Source organism: Rutilus rutilus, assembly GCF_951802725.1.
Source record: "Rutilus rutilus genome assembly, chromosome: 16".
NCBI classification, from domain to species: Eukaryota; Metazoa; Chordata; class Actinopteri; order Cypriniformes; family Leuciscidae; genus Rutilus; species Rutilus rutilus.
The window spans coordinates 27180581-27198015 of NC_140224.1; the positions used below are offsets into that span (position 1 = coordinate 27180581).

Consider the following 17435-nt stretch of genomic DNA (forward strand, 5'->3'; position numbering starts at 1 on the left):
TAGTCCGTCGCATCAGCTCCGCAATACCGGCAAGGAGACAAACAGGAAATTATAACTTAAAGACAGCTGTAAGAGTTTATTTCTTTGTATGAAACGAGTTTATTCTGTTATTGGACTGGACTAAGTTACTGTATTAATTATCTTAACGTTACCTATTTTTCCGGGGAGACAATGCTTCAGTGTCTATCGGGAGGTTCGTGTGTGCGTGTCATAGAAGGTTACAGGTCTACGTGGTATTTTTTGGTATTGGTGGGAGCGTATGTGGTGTATCTGATATTCGGGGCTTTAGTGTTTTCCGCGGTGGAACTGCCGTATGAGGAGCAGCTTCGAAAGGAGCTTCGGGCCGTGAAGCAGCAGTTTCTAGATGACAATGAATGTCTGTCCGATGAAAGACTTGAGGAGTTTCTGGCTAAAGCATTAGAGGCGAGTAATTACGGTGTGTCGGTTCTCAATAATGTTTCCACTAGCTGGAACTGGGATTTCACATCTGCACTCTTCTTTGCCAGCACTGTGCTTTCCACGACAGGTGAGCACAGACATTCTCTTCACAACACTATACATTATAGTGCTTTTTTTTATTTATATATATATATATATATATATATATATTTGTGTCTGTGTGTATTTTAACACAGTTTATTTACATGAGATAATTCTGATAATATGAAGTCATTCTGTACAATTATTCACCCAAGAGGCTGAGACAGAAAAGAGGCCAGTGATGTCATTTCATTAAAGGTCGACCTGTCCTCTCTGATCTGCGATAAAAGCATTAGCCTATAGCTTACGCCTGTGTTGTCTGACAAGCTTGGATGGTCTTGTTAAACAGCCCAAACATTTACAATTTTATTTTTTATAAATACTAAAATATGCTTTAAACCAAGCATGCATGTAACTCTAGAAAAGAGACATGCCTGTATAATGGGTCCCCTCCCTTCATAAATAATCAAAAGTCAACAAATCTTTTTGGGCCTGGCCCTGATTGTTAACATTTGCAATATATTAATTAGGTACTTGCCAACATATGATAAGACAATAAAAAGGAGGTAAATAAAATATTTTCTTAATCTGCAAAAAGGAAAAGGTAAAAACATAAAATTTAAACACTCTCTTTCATACACACACACAAAGAGAGAGAGAGAGAGAGAGAATTTATTTAGCTTATTATTTCTTTTTTTATTTCTTTTTAATTTTTAATTTATTAAACTAGTTTGCAAAAGTTCAATCACATGAGATAAAAACATATGTGTTTTAGAAAAAACTGGATGTTATTTCACACGGACCAAGTTGTTTCTAATGGGCTTCATCATTTCAAATGACCTGCAGTGTCATGCAATTGGCAATTGACTGAGTTACTACTTTAACATTAAAGTCAGTGCTCAAGATGCTTTATTAAAGGGTTAGTTAACCCAAAAATGAAAATTCTGTCAGTAATTACTCACCCTCATGTTGTTCCAACCCCGTAAGACCTTCGTTCATCTTTGGAACACAAATTAAGATATTTTTGATGAAATCTGAGAGCTGTCTCACTCCTTCATAGGCTGCTAGGTAATCGATATATGCCATCCCAGAAAAGTTAGTAAAGATATCGTTAAAATAGTCCAAGTGACTACAGTGGCTCAACCTTAAGTTTATCAAGCAACGAGAATACTTTTTGTGCGCAAAAAAACAAACAAAAATAACGACTTTATTCAACTATTCATTTTCTTCTGTGTGGGCTTCTGAGTGAGTTCACGTAGTGTAACAGCGCAGCGCTTCTGGGCAGAGGTGTATAGTCCAGGGGTCAGAAAGTAAAAGCCCTGATACATGTTTATTCCACCCATGAACTCAGTCAGGTGATTTCACTAATTAGTTCTGTCTCTTGGCTGAATTAGCAAATCCAGGTGATTGGAACAAAATACTGAGGAGGACTTTTACTTTCTGAACCTGGACTTTACACCTCTGCTTCTGGGTTGTACATCAGAACATAGGCTCACTATTGGCCAGCATTACACGCATCACACAAATGACCAGCGTCGGCCAATAGTGAGCCTACGTTCTGCCGTACTAACTTTTCTGGGATGGCAGATATCGATTACCTGGCAGTGGCACCCTATGAAGAAGTGATTTTTTTGGGGGGTGAACTAACCCTTTAAACATTAGTATAAAAGTAGCAACAAACAGAACACCAAATAGGCATTTTTAGAGGTTTTAGTATATTTATTAGGATACTCTTACAAATATAGCAAGTGCATACTCATATATTTGCAGTGGTATACCCTAGTGGTTTTGTAATTCAATGTGGATGATCTGTGGGCGATTTGAAGGGTGTCTGAAGGATAAGCATGCAGTGTGTGTAGTGTTTCCACGGATTATGTAACTTAATCCAGCAGTATTTAAGCTCTACAAAAGGAAACACCCTTGACATTCCTGGTGACTTTTCTTTATGACATTAAGATGATGTTTAATACACAAATTAGCCTAACTGGTTCATTTGAGCAAAATGCTAGATTGTACAAAAGACCTTTTCAAAGAGCTTCATGTTTTCTTTCCAGGGTATGGCCACACCGTTCCTCTGTCGGATGGGGGTAAGGCCTTCTGCATCATTTACTCAGTGGTGGGAATCCCATTCACCCTGCTGTTCCTGACTGCGGTGGTCCAGAGGATCATGGAGTTCAGTACCCGCAGGCCTGTGGAGCGCCTGCACCGGCGCTGGGGCATTTCCAAACCTCTGCTGGCCGGCCTGCACGCTGCCCTACTGGCCATTATTACCATCTCCTGCTTCTTCCTCATACCTGCCATCATCTTCTCAGTACTGGAAGAGGAGTGGAATTTCCTAGAGTCTTTCTATTTCTGCTTCATCTCTCTTAGTACTATTGGCTTAGGTGATTATGTACCAGGAGAGGGCTACCACCAGAGATTCCGAGAACTCTATAAATTGGGCATTACCTGTAAGTGCACAATCAGTTGAATCCTTATTAATGTACAGAGCCATATATTGTACATTTCATTTGACATTCATACATGCACTACTGTTCAAAAGATTGGGATCAGGAATGTTTTCTTAATGTTTTTTAAAGTCTCTTGTGTTCACCAAGGCTGCATTTATTTGATCAAAAATACAGTAAAACAGTAATATTATGAAATAGTACAATGAAACATTTAGCAGAACTTTAACTGTGGACTTGAACTTTATCTTAGTTTGCTAAAGAGATCCCTCAAGGGTCATATTCCATCTCTCTTTAACCCTACCTGTCTTTCTCCTATACAGTCTATCTGATATTGGGCTTGATCGCGATGTTGGTGGTTCTGGAAACCTTCTGTGAACTTCAGCAGCTGAAGAATCTCAGGAAGGTCTTCTACCTAAAGAAACAAAAAACAGAGGACCAGCTTAACATCGTGGATCATGATCACCTCTCCTTTGCCTCTGTGTCTGACCAGGCATCCTCAATTAGAGAGGATAAGACTGATGTGTTTCCTGATGACATGGTCTCCACCTCACCTACTGCCACCTCTAATGGACCAATGGGCCAATGAGGCATCCTGCAATTCTGTGTCTAGAACCCGACACATCGATGTTTCTGAAGCACCTCCTCTGAGAGCATAAATGTTTTGTTAGTGTTCTCTGCTAAGTTAGCTAAAACGTACCATAGATATGAATACTTGAAACACCGGCTAAAGGTAAGTTACAGTGCTGTGGAAAAGGATTGTATGAATTTGTAGAATAGTTCATAATATCATAATATCAGATATTCTTGCAGCTACTGAACTGAAAAACATGTTGTGATCAAGGTGCGTGTGTGTGTGTGTGTGTGTGTGTGTGTGTGTGTGTGTGTGTGTGTGTGTGTGTGTGTGTGTGTGTGTGTGTGTGTGTGTGTGTGTGTGTGTGTGTGTGTGTGTGTACGACGGATAAATCCATCCATGAATTCTGAAAATAAATAGTTTACTGGTAAGTGGTCATAGACTAGCTGTACATACTGTATTCTGGTTCTTGTTAGGTAACTTAAAAGGGATCCATATCCTGTATTATAGGTTTACAGATGTAATAATGTAAATCATGTTTTCTGGCTATTCTAATTTGAAGAATTGCTTTAGGCTGAAATATACCACACATCTTTTGTACAGATTCTTGCCCTGATTGCTGTCTGAACAAGTCAGTGCTACACTCTTAAAAATAAAGGTTCTCTATTGATGGTTCCATGAAGAACCTTTAACATCCATGGAAACTTTCCATTGCACAAAAGTTCCTTTATAGTGGGAAAAGGTTCTTTAGATTTTTAAAATCCCACTAAGAAAAATGGTTCTTTTATGAACTGTCCACTAAAAGGTTCTTTAGGGAACCATAAATGGTTCTTCTATGGCAGGGGTGTCCAAACTCAGTCCTGGAGGGCCACTGTCCTGCAGAGTTTAGCGCCAACCCCAATTAAACACACCTGAACCATATAATCAGACCTTGATTATCTGGTTCAGGTGTGTTTAATTGGGGTTGGAGCTAAACTCTGCAGGACAGTGGCCCTCCAGGACTGAGTTTGGACACCCCTGTTCTATGGCATTGCTTTGACCCTTTTGGAACCAATTTTAGGCAGTCGGTGTAGACAGATTTAGCAGAAAATCACGTAGTGTAATACAGGCACAGACTCCGATTTTTTTTTTCTAATCTCATGATTCCATCCAAGCATTCCGTCAAAGGATATCAAACATGTTATCAAACTAGTGTTTTCATTTGGCAGCAACAATGTGCACAATTATGCCTAATTTTGTTGTGTCCATAACTTGAAAGTCTGGTAGTGTTTGATCCTCATTTGTTTAGTGTAAAGGTTGTGTAGTGTATTCCTGCCTGAAGCCTATTCAAAGTCTGCAAGTGTACGATGCCTAGTGTCATTCGAATTTTAGACAGGGGCAGGTCCCTGGTGAATTCCTTCTTTTTTTTTTTTTTTACATTCCATAATGCTTAAAGGGAATTTAAAATATATATTTTAGTAGAGGCATAAGACAATCAAAAAGCTGTATAATTAATTTATATACTAAAGGGATTATTGTTGTGTTTTTTTTTTGTTTGTTTTTTTGCCTTTAGTAATGATGGCTATCCTGAAGCAGTTCTGTATGTTGCAGTAGGCAGTGTCCACCACCTAAGGGTGCTGTAGTGCATTGAGTGCCATTACTGTTGTATTGTAAGCAAAAAACAGAAGTCACATCAGTGCATTCAATATGCTCTTATGAGTGACTGGGTATACTGCTGAAGGAAATAAATCAAATTTTATCATTAATTTATAATTTTCAGTTTTATATTTAAATTTTATTTCACATGCCTTAAAATGCTGAAAGTTGTGCATTTAATGTATGTTTCAAGTCGCACTTTATCAAAACAGAATAAACTGGTAATAGATAATGTGATTGTATTGTGTCCATTCTTCAGCAAATAGCAAGATGCTATACAGTAGGCTACATACACAACAGAATTTGCAGGACACATATTAAAAAATAATCCGAACTCATCTCCTCCACCTCTCAGAGTTTACCTAGATCATTTTGCTATAGGCTATATCAGTGTGTTAAAACCTTGCTGAGTGGGGGCGAAGAGGCTTTGTGGACCCGAGCAGCTGGAAGGTCTGTTAACAGTCTATCAGGATGCCTGCTCAGTGCTGTTAAAAGAGATATTTACTCTGCTGTTTGAAAGTGAATTCGATGCCATCCTGTAATTGTGGTGCTGAAATTGAGCCGAGGTTATGTTAACAAGGCCACGCAGCTGAGCTCACCTTGTTAAACTTGAACAGGACATATTTCAATAAGTTGTCCTCAGCTTAGAGCATGTGAAACTATAAGTGACCTTCTTGAGTTCCCCTAGACATTCACCTGAATGTTGCACTCATTATCATCACAGCATACGTTATTGTTGAGAACGGTGAGTTTGTTAATGGACAATGTATTTTGCTTGTATAGTCGATATAGGAGTTTATATTTCAGGGGGTTCACCAAAGGTAAATATTTCTTTCTATCATGGGTTTTTTTTTATATATATATTTGGTGTTCAGAATGATTTCTTGTTAGTATCTGTTGTTTTTTTATTTTTGATTCACTATTACCATTCAAATGACAATATAATTATTTTTCCTATACCTCAGATCTCATTAATGCTTCATTTACTGTACTGACTTAATATGAGATACGTGACCCTGGACCACAAAACCATGGATCACATGGGTCAATTTTTTTAAATGGAGGTTTATGCATCACACGAAAGCTGAATAAATAAGCTTTCCATTGATGTTAGGATAGGACAATATTTGGCAGAGATACAACTATTTCAAAATCTGGATTCTGAGGGTGCAAAAAAATCGAAACATTGAAAAAATCGCCTTTAAAGGTTTCCATTTATGTTCGTGTTTTTGCTGCACAAAAATTTTACTCACAATTTTTAATATATATATATATATATATTTACGGTAGGAATTTTACAAAATATCTTCATGGAACATGATCTTTACTTAATATCCTAATGATTTTTGGCATAAAAGAAAAATCGATAATTTTGACCCATACCATGTATTGTTGGCTATTGCCACAAATATACCCTTGCTACTTGTGACTGGTTTTGTGGTCCAGGGTCACATATTTCTTCTAAAATTCTTAGGGAGAAAAAAAATAGGCACAATAGACATTTGCTGACAAACCGTAAAAGTACACATCTCAATATTAATGTGAATATGGTTATTATAGCAAATACTTAAAAACATTTAAATAATAAAAAAGTAAGACATTTATATAAATAATTTGGCTTCAGAAGTATTTGATGATAAATATTTTAGATATCTGACTGTGTCAACAATCTGAGACATTACTGAAATATCTTCAGAAACTCCAAACCACAATATCAAAAATCTCCATTTGATCTCCATTCATTCTCATTGTTATATAGGAGAAAGAACATAGATATTAAAGAGATCTCTTGAATTTACTTTCCCATTGAAAATTGGATGTGTGGTACCAAAGGTAAAGGTATTTTGTCTGAATGTTGAAAGATTAACATACAACTATACATATTACATTTCCCTATTTGAAGATATGATATGACATAACAGCAACATGAATTAAATTTGAATGATTTCACTCAGCTTATAGGTTAGATGTCTAAAATGTACATTTAACTTATGGAATTACTGAAAATAACCTCATGAATTACAATAAATATTAAATTAAAAATAATAACTGCACCAAATCATGGGGGAACCATCTTACCCCAAGGGTCTAATTTGATCTTTTCACTTCGAAAAAAACATATCTCGTCCCAGGTGGCATCCCTTCTGTTCTCCTTAAAGAGAACAAACTATTGAATACTGCAGTTTTTATTTATAAATGTCTCCTTTTAACTTTGCATTTGGTTTGTCCTTGATAAATGTGAATGATCTCCACCAGCGCTTCGACAGTTCTCACCCAAGACTTTTCAATTAAACTCCCTCTCCCATGGCCTGTGTTTATCCAAGCCATGCTACTTCATTAGATGTCAGGTCTCGCTACAGTGTGTGCCAAGCTCAATTTTGAGTTAAGCATATACAGTGGCTTCTCCCCACGGCGTTCTCCAACGGAAGGTGTCGGGAAGGTATTGATGGCGCTGTCAGAAGTTTTTGCTTAGCTAAGCAGGTCTCCTGACTGAGGCGGTGGAGACGGATCTTCCGATCGATAGGTGCCAACCAGTTACAATGAACTCCCCTTCAGACACACACACAGACACACACACACACACACACACACCGTGGCTCACACCCCCACAACCAGCCATCTTTCAAAACCTGGCTGTGGACCGTGAAGCTGCCACACTGCAGGGAAAAGATCCCCATGATGTGCCGGCGCAATGCAGAAAGGGGACCAAACTCCAGCACCCTGTGTGCAACTATGTCCTCAAAAAGAAAGGTAAAAACTTATACATTTGATTAAGTGCTGAAAAGCTAATCTGAGTGACATTTTAATGGCATTATGAGGATTTTAAGGTGTTTTATTAATAAGACTGGCTTTGATAACCAGCATAGATCTTTTAATCCTCAACTTACTGTCTTAAAGTCTTGCTTTTCTTTCCTCTGCTATTTAATTTAGAAATCTGGCTTTAATTTTTATTTTATTTTTTATAACAGGCAGCAAATTCACAGGTTTTTGTTGCAATTCTGTTCATGTGAAATATAAAATTGGTTATTTGTCTTTGTTAAATTTGCTAAAATAACTGGTAACACTTTACAATAAGTTTTCAATGTTAACATTTATTATATTATTTAACATGAGCAATGAACATACTTCTACTGCATTTATTAATCTTAGTCAATTATATAGTTTCAACATTTACTAATGCATTTTTATCAAAAGTTGTTTTAGTTAATGCACTCTGAACTATGAACAAACAATGAACAATTAGATTTTTACTAATGTTAATGATTTAAAAATGATATACTCATGGTTATTATAAGCAATATGGTTAGTTAGATAATGTATTAACTATAACAGATGAGACTTTATTGTAAAGTGCTACACTCTAAAAACTGCTGGGTTGTGTTAACCCAATTTTGGGTCAAATATGGTCTCACCCAACGTTGGGTTAAAAATTCAATTTAAAAATGGACAAACCCAGCCGTTGGTTTACATTTTTAATGTAACCAATGCAATTTGTCCATTTTTAAATTGCATTTTTGTCCATTTTTGATTTTGTCCAAAATGCAATTTGTCCATTTTTAAATTGCATTTTTTAACCCAACGTTGGGTGAGACCATATTTGACCCAAAATTGGGTTAACACAACCCAGCAGTTTTTAGAGTGTACAACAGCAGCAATGAAAAATGCCATAAACTAGTGAAAAAGTAAATGTGGAACTTGTTAAACATGATTATGAACTAACATACATGTACTATATGTGAAAACTAACACGGTGTTTGCTAAGGTCTGCATCACTATTAGGTTATGATTGCTCATTTAATTGTTATAGATGTGAAAGATTGAACTTTGCATCAAACTTTAGCATGCAAACTCCATTCCACAATGTTTGTGTCATGACTGAGTTCTTAAATTGTGTGGCTTGATGAAGAGATATTGCTGTGATATGCACTTTTCTTAACAAGTTTAAGATTTTTATTTGGTGGACAATAAAATGCAGGTAAAAAATCTCATAGATTTACACTGAATGATTAAACAAACATTAAATTGACCCCAGCTGTAACGCACAAAACAAATGCTAATAACCAGTCAGAATGCATTAGCAACCGCATAGCAACACCCTGGTAACCACCCACAGCACCATATAATTGGTGTTATTGAGTTTAGCATGGTCAGGTACCACTCACATATCTTCTGGAATGTAAAAATTATGCATATGAGCATGTATGATGTACATGTATGGGATCAGTCTAAAACTCTGTGTGGGGAAAAAACAGGCTTTGCCTACAATGTTGTCTTCATGGGTAGCTTACCAACCTCTAAGATCCACTTCCTTCCTCATCTAAGTCTTGGCCAGTTTCCTTCTTCCCCCCTGCCATGCACTGGCATCTCTGCTGTGCCAGACAGATGGGCTGTGCTGGGCTGCTGTGTTTGCTGCAGTGTAGCTGTTCAACTAAAGGAAAATACACTGTGCTTCAGCTAAATTTAATGGGCATCACAAGAGCAACACAACAAGGATGTGTAAAAAGCAGAAGTGGACAGTAACAAAGTACCTTTACTTGAGTACTGGACTTATGTACACTTTTTGAGTATCTACTTTACTTGAGTATTATTTTTTCTGGAAACTTTTTTACTTTAACTTCACTACATTTGAAAGACAAATATTGTACTTTTTACTCCACTAAATTTCTGTCAAGGTCCTTGAGTAGAAAGTAGTAACGCCAGTCAGGGGATGATTTTGGTTGCAGACGTTGGATTTTGGTTGGAAATGAAAGTCGGGTTGACGTCAACATCCAAAATCGGACAGATGTTGGATTTTGGTTGGAAATGAAAGTCGGGTTGATCCGACTGATGTTGGTTTTTTGACGTCAACCCAATTTTCATTTTCAACCACAATACAACATCTGATCAACGTTGGAGATTAACGTCAATCTGACCTTGGATTCTGACATCAACCTGATTTTCATTTTCAACGTTAGGTTCGGTCTTCTAAATGCGAATTTTGTCATTGTTTTGGAGTACACTAGCTTATAGATAACAGTAAGGCTAACATATTCATACTAAAAGCCAAAAAACTTTTGATAGAGACTTTAAATTGGACACTATTTGAGGGAACAGTGTCCGAAACAATTGTGGACGTTATTGAGTGCACTTACTGGAACTGTGTTCTAGAAATAAATTTGATATTGATATGAGGGTATGAGCCTTTAGTCTGCCATTTTATTACAAAAGATATTTCCTCCACTGAATGCTCGTGATTTAAAAAATAAAATAAAAAAAAGACTATTTTCCTATGATTTATGCGCATGCACTATTGGACATTGTTAGTGACCAAATTAAATAAATTATAGTGAGTTTGAAAAGTGTATTTTAAGATAGTATTTTGGTGGTCCGCATGTGTAAAATCGTCCATAGAAGATGAAGCATCCATGGATTAGATTGGAAGCTCATAACTTACTGGGTCTCAGAATTTTGGTCCGCGCAGGCGCACTGCGGTCACAGGTGGTCGTGTCTTCATACGGCAGAGAAGCTCCAGCTCAACGCATCTGATTTTGACTACCCTGAACAGTCACGATTTAAACGATTGATTCTTTAAATACTTCTTAAAATGGGCTAATCAGAGTGCCGAAAGAAACAGAACTTCTCAGTCTCAGAGTGAGTTATACATTTCTTGGCGAATAAATATGAGAGGCTTCAAAATGAGCGCGTGCGCACGAACTGCTCATTGAATTTAAATGCATCCTTAGTCCTTTAAATGCATTCGTCTAGCCTGCAGTGATAAGTACCATAAACAAGTTTACACTATTGTCTGTTTAAGACAGCGGTTCAGCGCAACTGCAAGTTCTGACTCTCGCAGTTTTGTACAGTTTCATTGATTGGCAGCATTTTGTCGTATTGCGTTGTGTCGTGCCTCTAATTTGCAGTGTTGACGTTGTGTTTACATGCAGGTTGGTTCTTCTAAGCTCTACATTTCCGCTGAGATCCACTGTGTTCTGATGTCTCTTCTTTAACTTCAGGGGAATGATAAAGCCTTCAGACATGAGTCCGCGCCGATTGTCAGATATCAGTCCTGAGATCAGACAGCTGAAATCCCTCGTCATTGATGAAGAACTAAATGAAGAATTGAAGTCATCGAGATCTGTCGAGTACATCAACAACGCATCCATAGAAGAGCGGATTCTGAGGATCACTGGTTACTATGGCTATGTGCCATGGAACGCGTCTCTCAGAGGTATAGTAGCCTACACTTGATTTATGCATGTGTTTATGTTAAAGGTAGAGAATGAAAGACATATTATATAAGTTAAATTCACCATGAACTCAACATAGACAATTCTTTTTTTCTTTTCTTTTTTACAGAATATTGCAATTTTGATTTATCCGTGCACTTTATCATTAATAATAATACGCACGCATTATTATTTAATTCATGGGACATCTTTGTTAAAATAACTTCCCCAGTTCCCCTCCCTCTTGCAATGACATATGTTCTCTGATGACGTGTTTACTGGCGCGAGGGCGGGACAACCTGTCACTCACATGAGATCACAGCAGTAGCAAACCACAACCATCCAATCAATTCCTAGTGGACAAAATCAAGTCCTGACCTACATTTTACTTGTTGGAGAAAAGCACTCGGGCATACGTCACAATAGGGAGTTTTGTAGAACTCTGAGTGTACTATATAATTCATAATAAAAAAAAAATCGTATTACACGCATTTCATTATTGCATTATATGACTTTTACATGCATTATGTAGTAAGTCCTTAAAAGTTTAAAGGTGGCATAAAGGTTCAAGCGAGGACTGTTTCTTTTTGCTTTTCAGCTGTTTGTCCAGGCTATTAGTTTGATAGATGGTTTTTTTTTTACATGAGAGGTGAGCTGTAAACAAACACATCAATCAGAGTCCAACTTCACACCCCTGCTTCTATCTGAGCTCCTCCGCAACCCCACGCACAAGCAACAAAATCTATGACCCATTTGAAAAACAGCTGAGTCATTTGTAGACAACTTTTTTCTATTACTTTTTATATGTGTATATGTAGTACTAAAAAAAAAAGAAAAAAAAAAGAGCAATTTTTATGTCTTGCATATTCTGAAAATATCTGTTTAGCGAATGATGTATATTGTTGTATATAGGACTCTGATGAAGATGTAACTTTACATCGAAACGTTAGTCATTTATTGTTATGCACCTTAAATAAATATTTTAATTAGTAGACATCTGTGCAGCACCGGCGATTCCTTTTGTCTGGTTTGTTTTGTCCTGCCCTGGTTGCACCGGATTGTTTGTGGATTACAGAAGCGCAGAGAACCTTCTTTTCAAATGATGTATATTGTTGTATTTGAGCTGAGCACTGTAGCCAGAGTTATGATGTGCAGCTCTGGCACTGATTCTATATGCATAAGATGGTAACTGAGTCAGAGCCCAGATTTGCTGAGTCATCAGGGGCAGACGAGGTCTCTCTCAATTCTCATTTCAATTCCTCAACCGACTGCATCATAGCAATTTTATTTCGATTTTAACTAAAACTTTTTTTAACTTTGTTGTGTGTTTTTGTCTGTTTTATGTATACTGAATGTCTATATAGTTTTTATGAATTTTTATTTTAGTTATTTTAGTACATCAAGTCAAACTAAATGAAATTAACTGACATGTTTTTAGTAGTTTTAGTTAATAACCCATACACTGTCATGTCTTTGTTGTGCAGTTAGTTAACTCAAGCCTCTCCTGCATGTACATATTGAAACTTACCACAGTAGCTCCTTAAATGTACCCTTAAGCAGTTGAGACCTCTAAAACCCCCTGAGAGCATAAGCTGCGATCATCTTTAAAAACTATAGCCGGCAGTTCAGCATGTTTTGATGTCCAGACTGCCGATATACTGGGTTTTTGAATCATTGGGTTTAGAGGCCCAATCTTTAACCACTTTAGCATTACTTCGTAATACCTGGGTCAATATGCGCAGCACCGGGCTGGCACTTGTATCACATTATCTATCCCAGACTTTGGTCCGTGGTGTGGCTATGGTGAGGGTCACATTCGTTTGTGTTGACTGACTGCTACTTGGGGACAGTCTGTCTGCCTCCTTGTCCTCCTTGCACTGACAGTTCTATCCTTCAGACCTGGCTGGTTCTGGACAGTACATACTAAATGTCTTCCGACATGCCATGAGGACACAAGTATGGTACATAAAGGAGAAATGAGATGCCTTGTAAAACAATTAATGGTTTTCTGCATAGCAGGAAAAACAATGTTACATCTTCAGTGCAATGGACAGCAATACATTTGACGATCTTGTATATGGCTTCTTATCTGTTCTTGTATCTTTTTTTATAATGTTTTATAATCATGTCTTACTTTAAAAAAAATGTTTTATTACTGTGTTAAATTACATTATGTCACAAATATAGAGGACTGTTAAAGAAATTGAAGTAAAAAGTAAAAAGAAATTGAGTAAAAAGAAATTGACTTCATTTCTTACAATTGCCATTTTTATCTCACAGTTGTAACTTTAAATTCACAATATGACCTTATACAGTACCATTTAAAAGTTTGTGCTAAGTACAATGTTTTTTTAATTAATAATTTATACTACATCAGCATCTGTGTGTATATATATATATATATATATATATATATATATATATACACATATATATATACACATATATATACAGTGCTATGCATAAGTTTAGACACACATGCTAAAGTTGACTAAAAAGAGGAATAAAAAATCATCTTTTGGAAATTGAACTTAATGCCTTAATTTAAAAAAATAGGAAAAATCCAACCTTTAAGGACACCAATTTTCTTTGTGAATGAATAATGTATCGTAAACAAATAAATGTTCTTCCTTAAAATACAGGGTGCATAAGTTTGGACACCCCTATGTTAAATTCCCATAGAGGCAGGCAGATTTTTATTTTTAAGTATTTAAAAAAAAAAAAAATTAGGATACTATGCATCCTGATAAAGTTCCCTTGGCCTTTGGAATTAAAATAGCCCCACATCATCACATAGCCTTCACCATACCTAGAGATTGGCATGGGGTACTTTCCATAAGATCATCTCTCAATGCAAATCAAACTAGCTATTAGGCTAACTGAAATAAAACCATGCCAATCTCTAGGTATGGTGAAGGCTATGTGATGATGTGGGGCTATTTTAATTCCAAAGGCCAAGGGAACTTTATCAGGATGCATAGTATCCTGGATCCACGAAGTAACTGGCCTTTAAAAATAAAAATCTGCCTGCCTCTATGGGAATTTAACATAGGGGTGTACTCACTTATGCACCCTGTATTTTAAGGAAGAACATTTATTTATTTACGATGCATTATTCATTCACAAAGAAAATTGGTGTCCTTAAAGGTTGGATTTTTCCAAATTTTTTAAATTAAGGCATTAAGTTCAGTTTCCAAAAGATGATTTTTTATTCCTCTTTTTAGTCAACTTTAGTATGGGTGTCTAAACTTATGCATAGCACTGTATATATATACTATATTCCACAAAGATGCATTAAATTGATCAAAAGTGACAGCAAATGCATTTATAATGTTACAAAAGATTTTCAAATAAATGCTGTTTTGAACTTTCTATTAATCAAAGAATCCTTAAGCAGCTCAACTGTTTTCAACATTGATAATAATAAATGTTTCTTGAGCAACAAATCAGTATATTGGACTATATTGGATTTCTAAAGGATCATGTGACACTGAAGACTGGAGTAATGATGCTGAAAATTCAGCTTTGCCATCACAGGAATAAAATACATTTTAAAATGGATTAAAACATTTTTAAATTGTAATAATATTTCACAGTATTACTGGTTTTACTTTTTTAAATCAAATAAAGGCCGCCTTTGAGAGCATTAGAGGCTTCTTTTAAAAACATTTTAAAAATTTCTTAACGACCTCAAACTTGATTCCTGCTGTCAAATTCCAGGTTTATGTTGAAATATTACTTGATATGAGTTGTCTTACTAATGTTACACCTCAGAAATTATATTATTATATATCTTTTACTTGCTGCATTTAAGCTTTGTAAGCATCAGCTGTGTTATGCAAATATCTCCTATAGTACTTCATGAAAGTTTACTGCTGAAAGGAAAGAGTTGGCAGTACAGTTACATGCCTGTGGCTATTCTTATGACTTTATTATGCAATTTATGCTGTCTGTATCTGCAGAGGAGGACCAGTCCGGCAGCGAGAAGGTGGAAGTGAAAGTAGAAACAGAAACAGCCAAATCAGGTTGTGTGAGCAGGCTGCAGAGGCTCCGCTGCTGTTTGTGTACGACTGCAGTCCTCCTGCGCAGAGCACTGTGGGGTGTCGCTATGGTCATCTGCATCTGCGCGTCTTGGACAGGCTGCACTCAGTTGGCCAAAATAACCGTCAGACGCTCGAATGTCCCATTCACCCTCACTTGGTTCTCCACCTCCTGGAACTGTGCCATCTTCCCTCTTTATTACCTGGGTCACCTGTGCTGTAGCAAGGACAGACAGAGCCCCAAACAGCGCTTCAGGTGAGACGGGTTGATGCAAGTAGATCTTTCTGATTCTGTGGTCTACGAAACTTCACCGAGTTTCAAAATGAGAACTCTCTGCAAAAGTGCTGCACTGTGTAATAGTTTTGATTTATGCAGACACTTCAATTTGGCTTGCAGAACCAGAGTGACTGTTGACTTTGCAGTTCTTTTGGGCTAGGCTGCTCAGATAGAGGACTTGACCTTAACCTCATTTTCTTAACAATGTCCCATGGCATTTTTGTCCTTTTCATGAGTTCAGCACAGCAGATTTTTCGAAAGGTTTAGTCTTTTGTACGGAGCAGCACTTTTGGAAGTAGGTGTAATTTAACACAAACAGGGTTTCCCTCGTTTCTATCTAAATTGGATATGTTTTATCACTAGTTCTTCATCATGAAATCAAAATCTATTTATTAAAACGTTCTCAATGTGCACATCTTATTGTGTACATCAGTGCAAGAATTTTTTTTTTTGTCTTTGTAATCTTAAAAATTTAATTACTTTCTCCACCTCTGAAAAGACTTTCCTTGCCTAATGTTGATTAACATTACACATTATCCAAAGGCTTTTTTGATTTTGTTTACTATTGTAAGTAAGTCCCCCCCTCCCACACACACATTTTGGCAATTTACTGCAGAAATTTAATGGTGGTTATTTTTGATATGATATATTACAGCAGTATAAGCAATAAAAGCTTAAAAAGTTCACTTACCAGAGTCAGTAAGATATTTTTATGTTTTTGAAAGAAGTCTCTTGTGCTTACCAGTGTTGAATTTATTGATAAAAATTAAAGTAAAAACAGTGGATAGTATTACATTATAACAGTTTAAAATAGCAGTGATTAGAAGGAATGACGACACTTAAAAAACAAAAACAAAAAAACACTCTAATATGCTGATTTGGGGCCCAAGAAACATTTATTATTATTATCAGGGTTGAAAACAATTTTACTGCTTAATATATTTGTGTTTTCTTTGAAAAAAGTTAAAAAAACACACAAAAAAAAACAGCATTTATTTGAAATGGAAATCATTTGTAACATTATAAATGTCTTTGCTCTCACTTTTAATCAATTTTTAATGCATCCTTGCTGAATTAGTAATTAAGCATACGATTTTAGATTGAACATTTTTACAAATCAAGAACAGTCAGGTGTGCCCAAACAATTGGCAATCTATGCTACAAAAATGCATATTGTAAATGGTAGAATGATAAATGATGGTATGATAGATTATTTGCATGTGTGTGGATTCACAAATAGAGAGTGTTGTCAGTTCTTGGGAGATGACGGGCTGCCACTGAGAATGCTGCTCTCTCGCGTGGCTCCGTTTGGAGTGCTGTGGACTCTCACCAGCTACCTGTACCTGCAAGGCCTTCGCAGAATCCCTGCCACTGATGCCTGTGCCCTCTTCTGCTGTAGCCGTGCCTTTGTCTTCCTAATATCCTGGATTGTCCTGCGGGATCGCTTCATGGGGGTGCGGGTGAGTCTATTATGTATCAGTTGTTGCATAAAATGCTTTAATAGTGGCTATACTGGTGTGCGTAATTGAGAGTCTACTGTGGATTTTCCTTTTTATCATAATGTACTTTGTTAAAACAGTGTTCTGTCTGATCACAGATTGTAGCGGCCATTTTAGCCATTGGAGGCATTGTTATGATGACATATGCCGATGGTTTCCACAGCCATTCTGTGATTGGCATCTCCCTTGTGGTTGCGTCTGCATCAACAGCAGCTATATACAAAGTAAGAGAGGATTATATACTGTAGCACAACAAACACATCTTAGACTGTCATAC

The 17435-nt window shown here is 36.7% G+C and overlaps 2 protein-coding genes and 1 long non-coding RNA gene across 6 annotated transcripts in view; 2 read left to right on the forward strand and 1 right to left on the reverse strand.

The window, feature by feature from the left end:
• Nucleotides 1-4425, forward strand: kcnk1a (potassium channel, subfamily K, member 1a). The gene is made up of 3 exons (XM_084435208.1): nucleotides 1-526; nucleotides 2535-2930; nucleotides 3251-4425. Exons 1-3 carry the CDS (start codon nucleotides 172-174, stop codon nucleotides 3514-3516), a joined length of 1017 nt encoding a protein of 338 aa, XP_084291334.1. The 5' UTR covers nucleotides 1-171; the 3' UTR covers nucleotides 3517-4425.
• On the reverse strand, nucleotides 2808-15186 carry LOC311306678. 2 transcript variants are annotated; one of them, XR_014630202.1, is made up of 4 exons: nucleotides 15032-15186; nucleotides 9430-9565; nucleotides 3232-3342; nucleotides 2808-2928 (listed from the first exon to the last, which is right to left on the reverse strand). It is a non-coding gene; the product is annotated as an uncharacterized lncRNA (long non-coding RNA). The 2 variants fall into 2 exon arrangements; XR_014630203.1 differs by lacking the exon at nucleotides 15032-15186 and having other exon boundaries at nucleotides 9430-10302.
• The window catches only part of slc35f3a (solute carrier family 35 member F3a), a 10842-nt gene continuing 3946 nt past the window's right edge, over nucleotides 10540-17435 (forward strand). Inside the window, exons 1-5 of one of the 3 annotated variants that reach the window (XM_084435207.1) lie at nucleotides 10540-11060; nucleotides 11130-11344; nucleotides 15305-15638; nucleotides 16900-17119; nucleotides 17257-17382. In XM_084435207.1, the coding sequence (XP_084291333.1) occupies nucleotides 11134-11344; nucleotides 15305-15638; nucleotides 16900-17119; nucleotides 17257-17382 (891 nt within the window). In that variant the 5' untranslated portion in view covers nucleotides 10540-11060; nucleotides 11130-11133. Of the gene's footprint in view, nucleotides 11345-15304; nucleotides 15639-16899; nucleotides 17120-17256; nucleotides 17383-17435 lie in introns of all 3 variants that reach the window. The other 2 variants (XM_084435206.1, XM_084435205.1) reach the window with 2 other exon arrangements.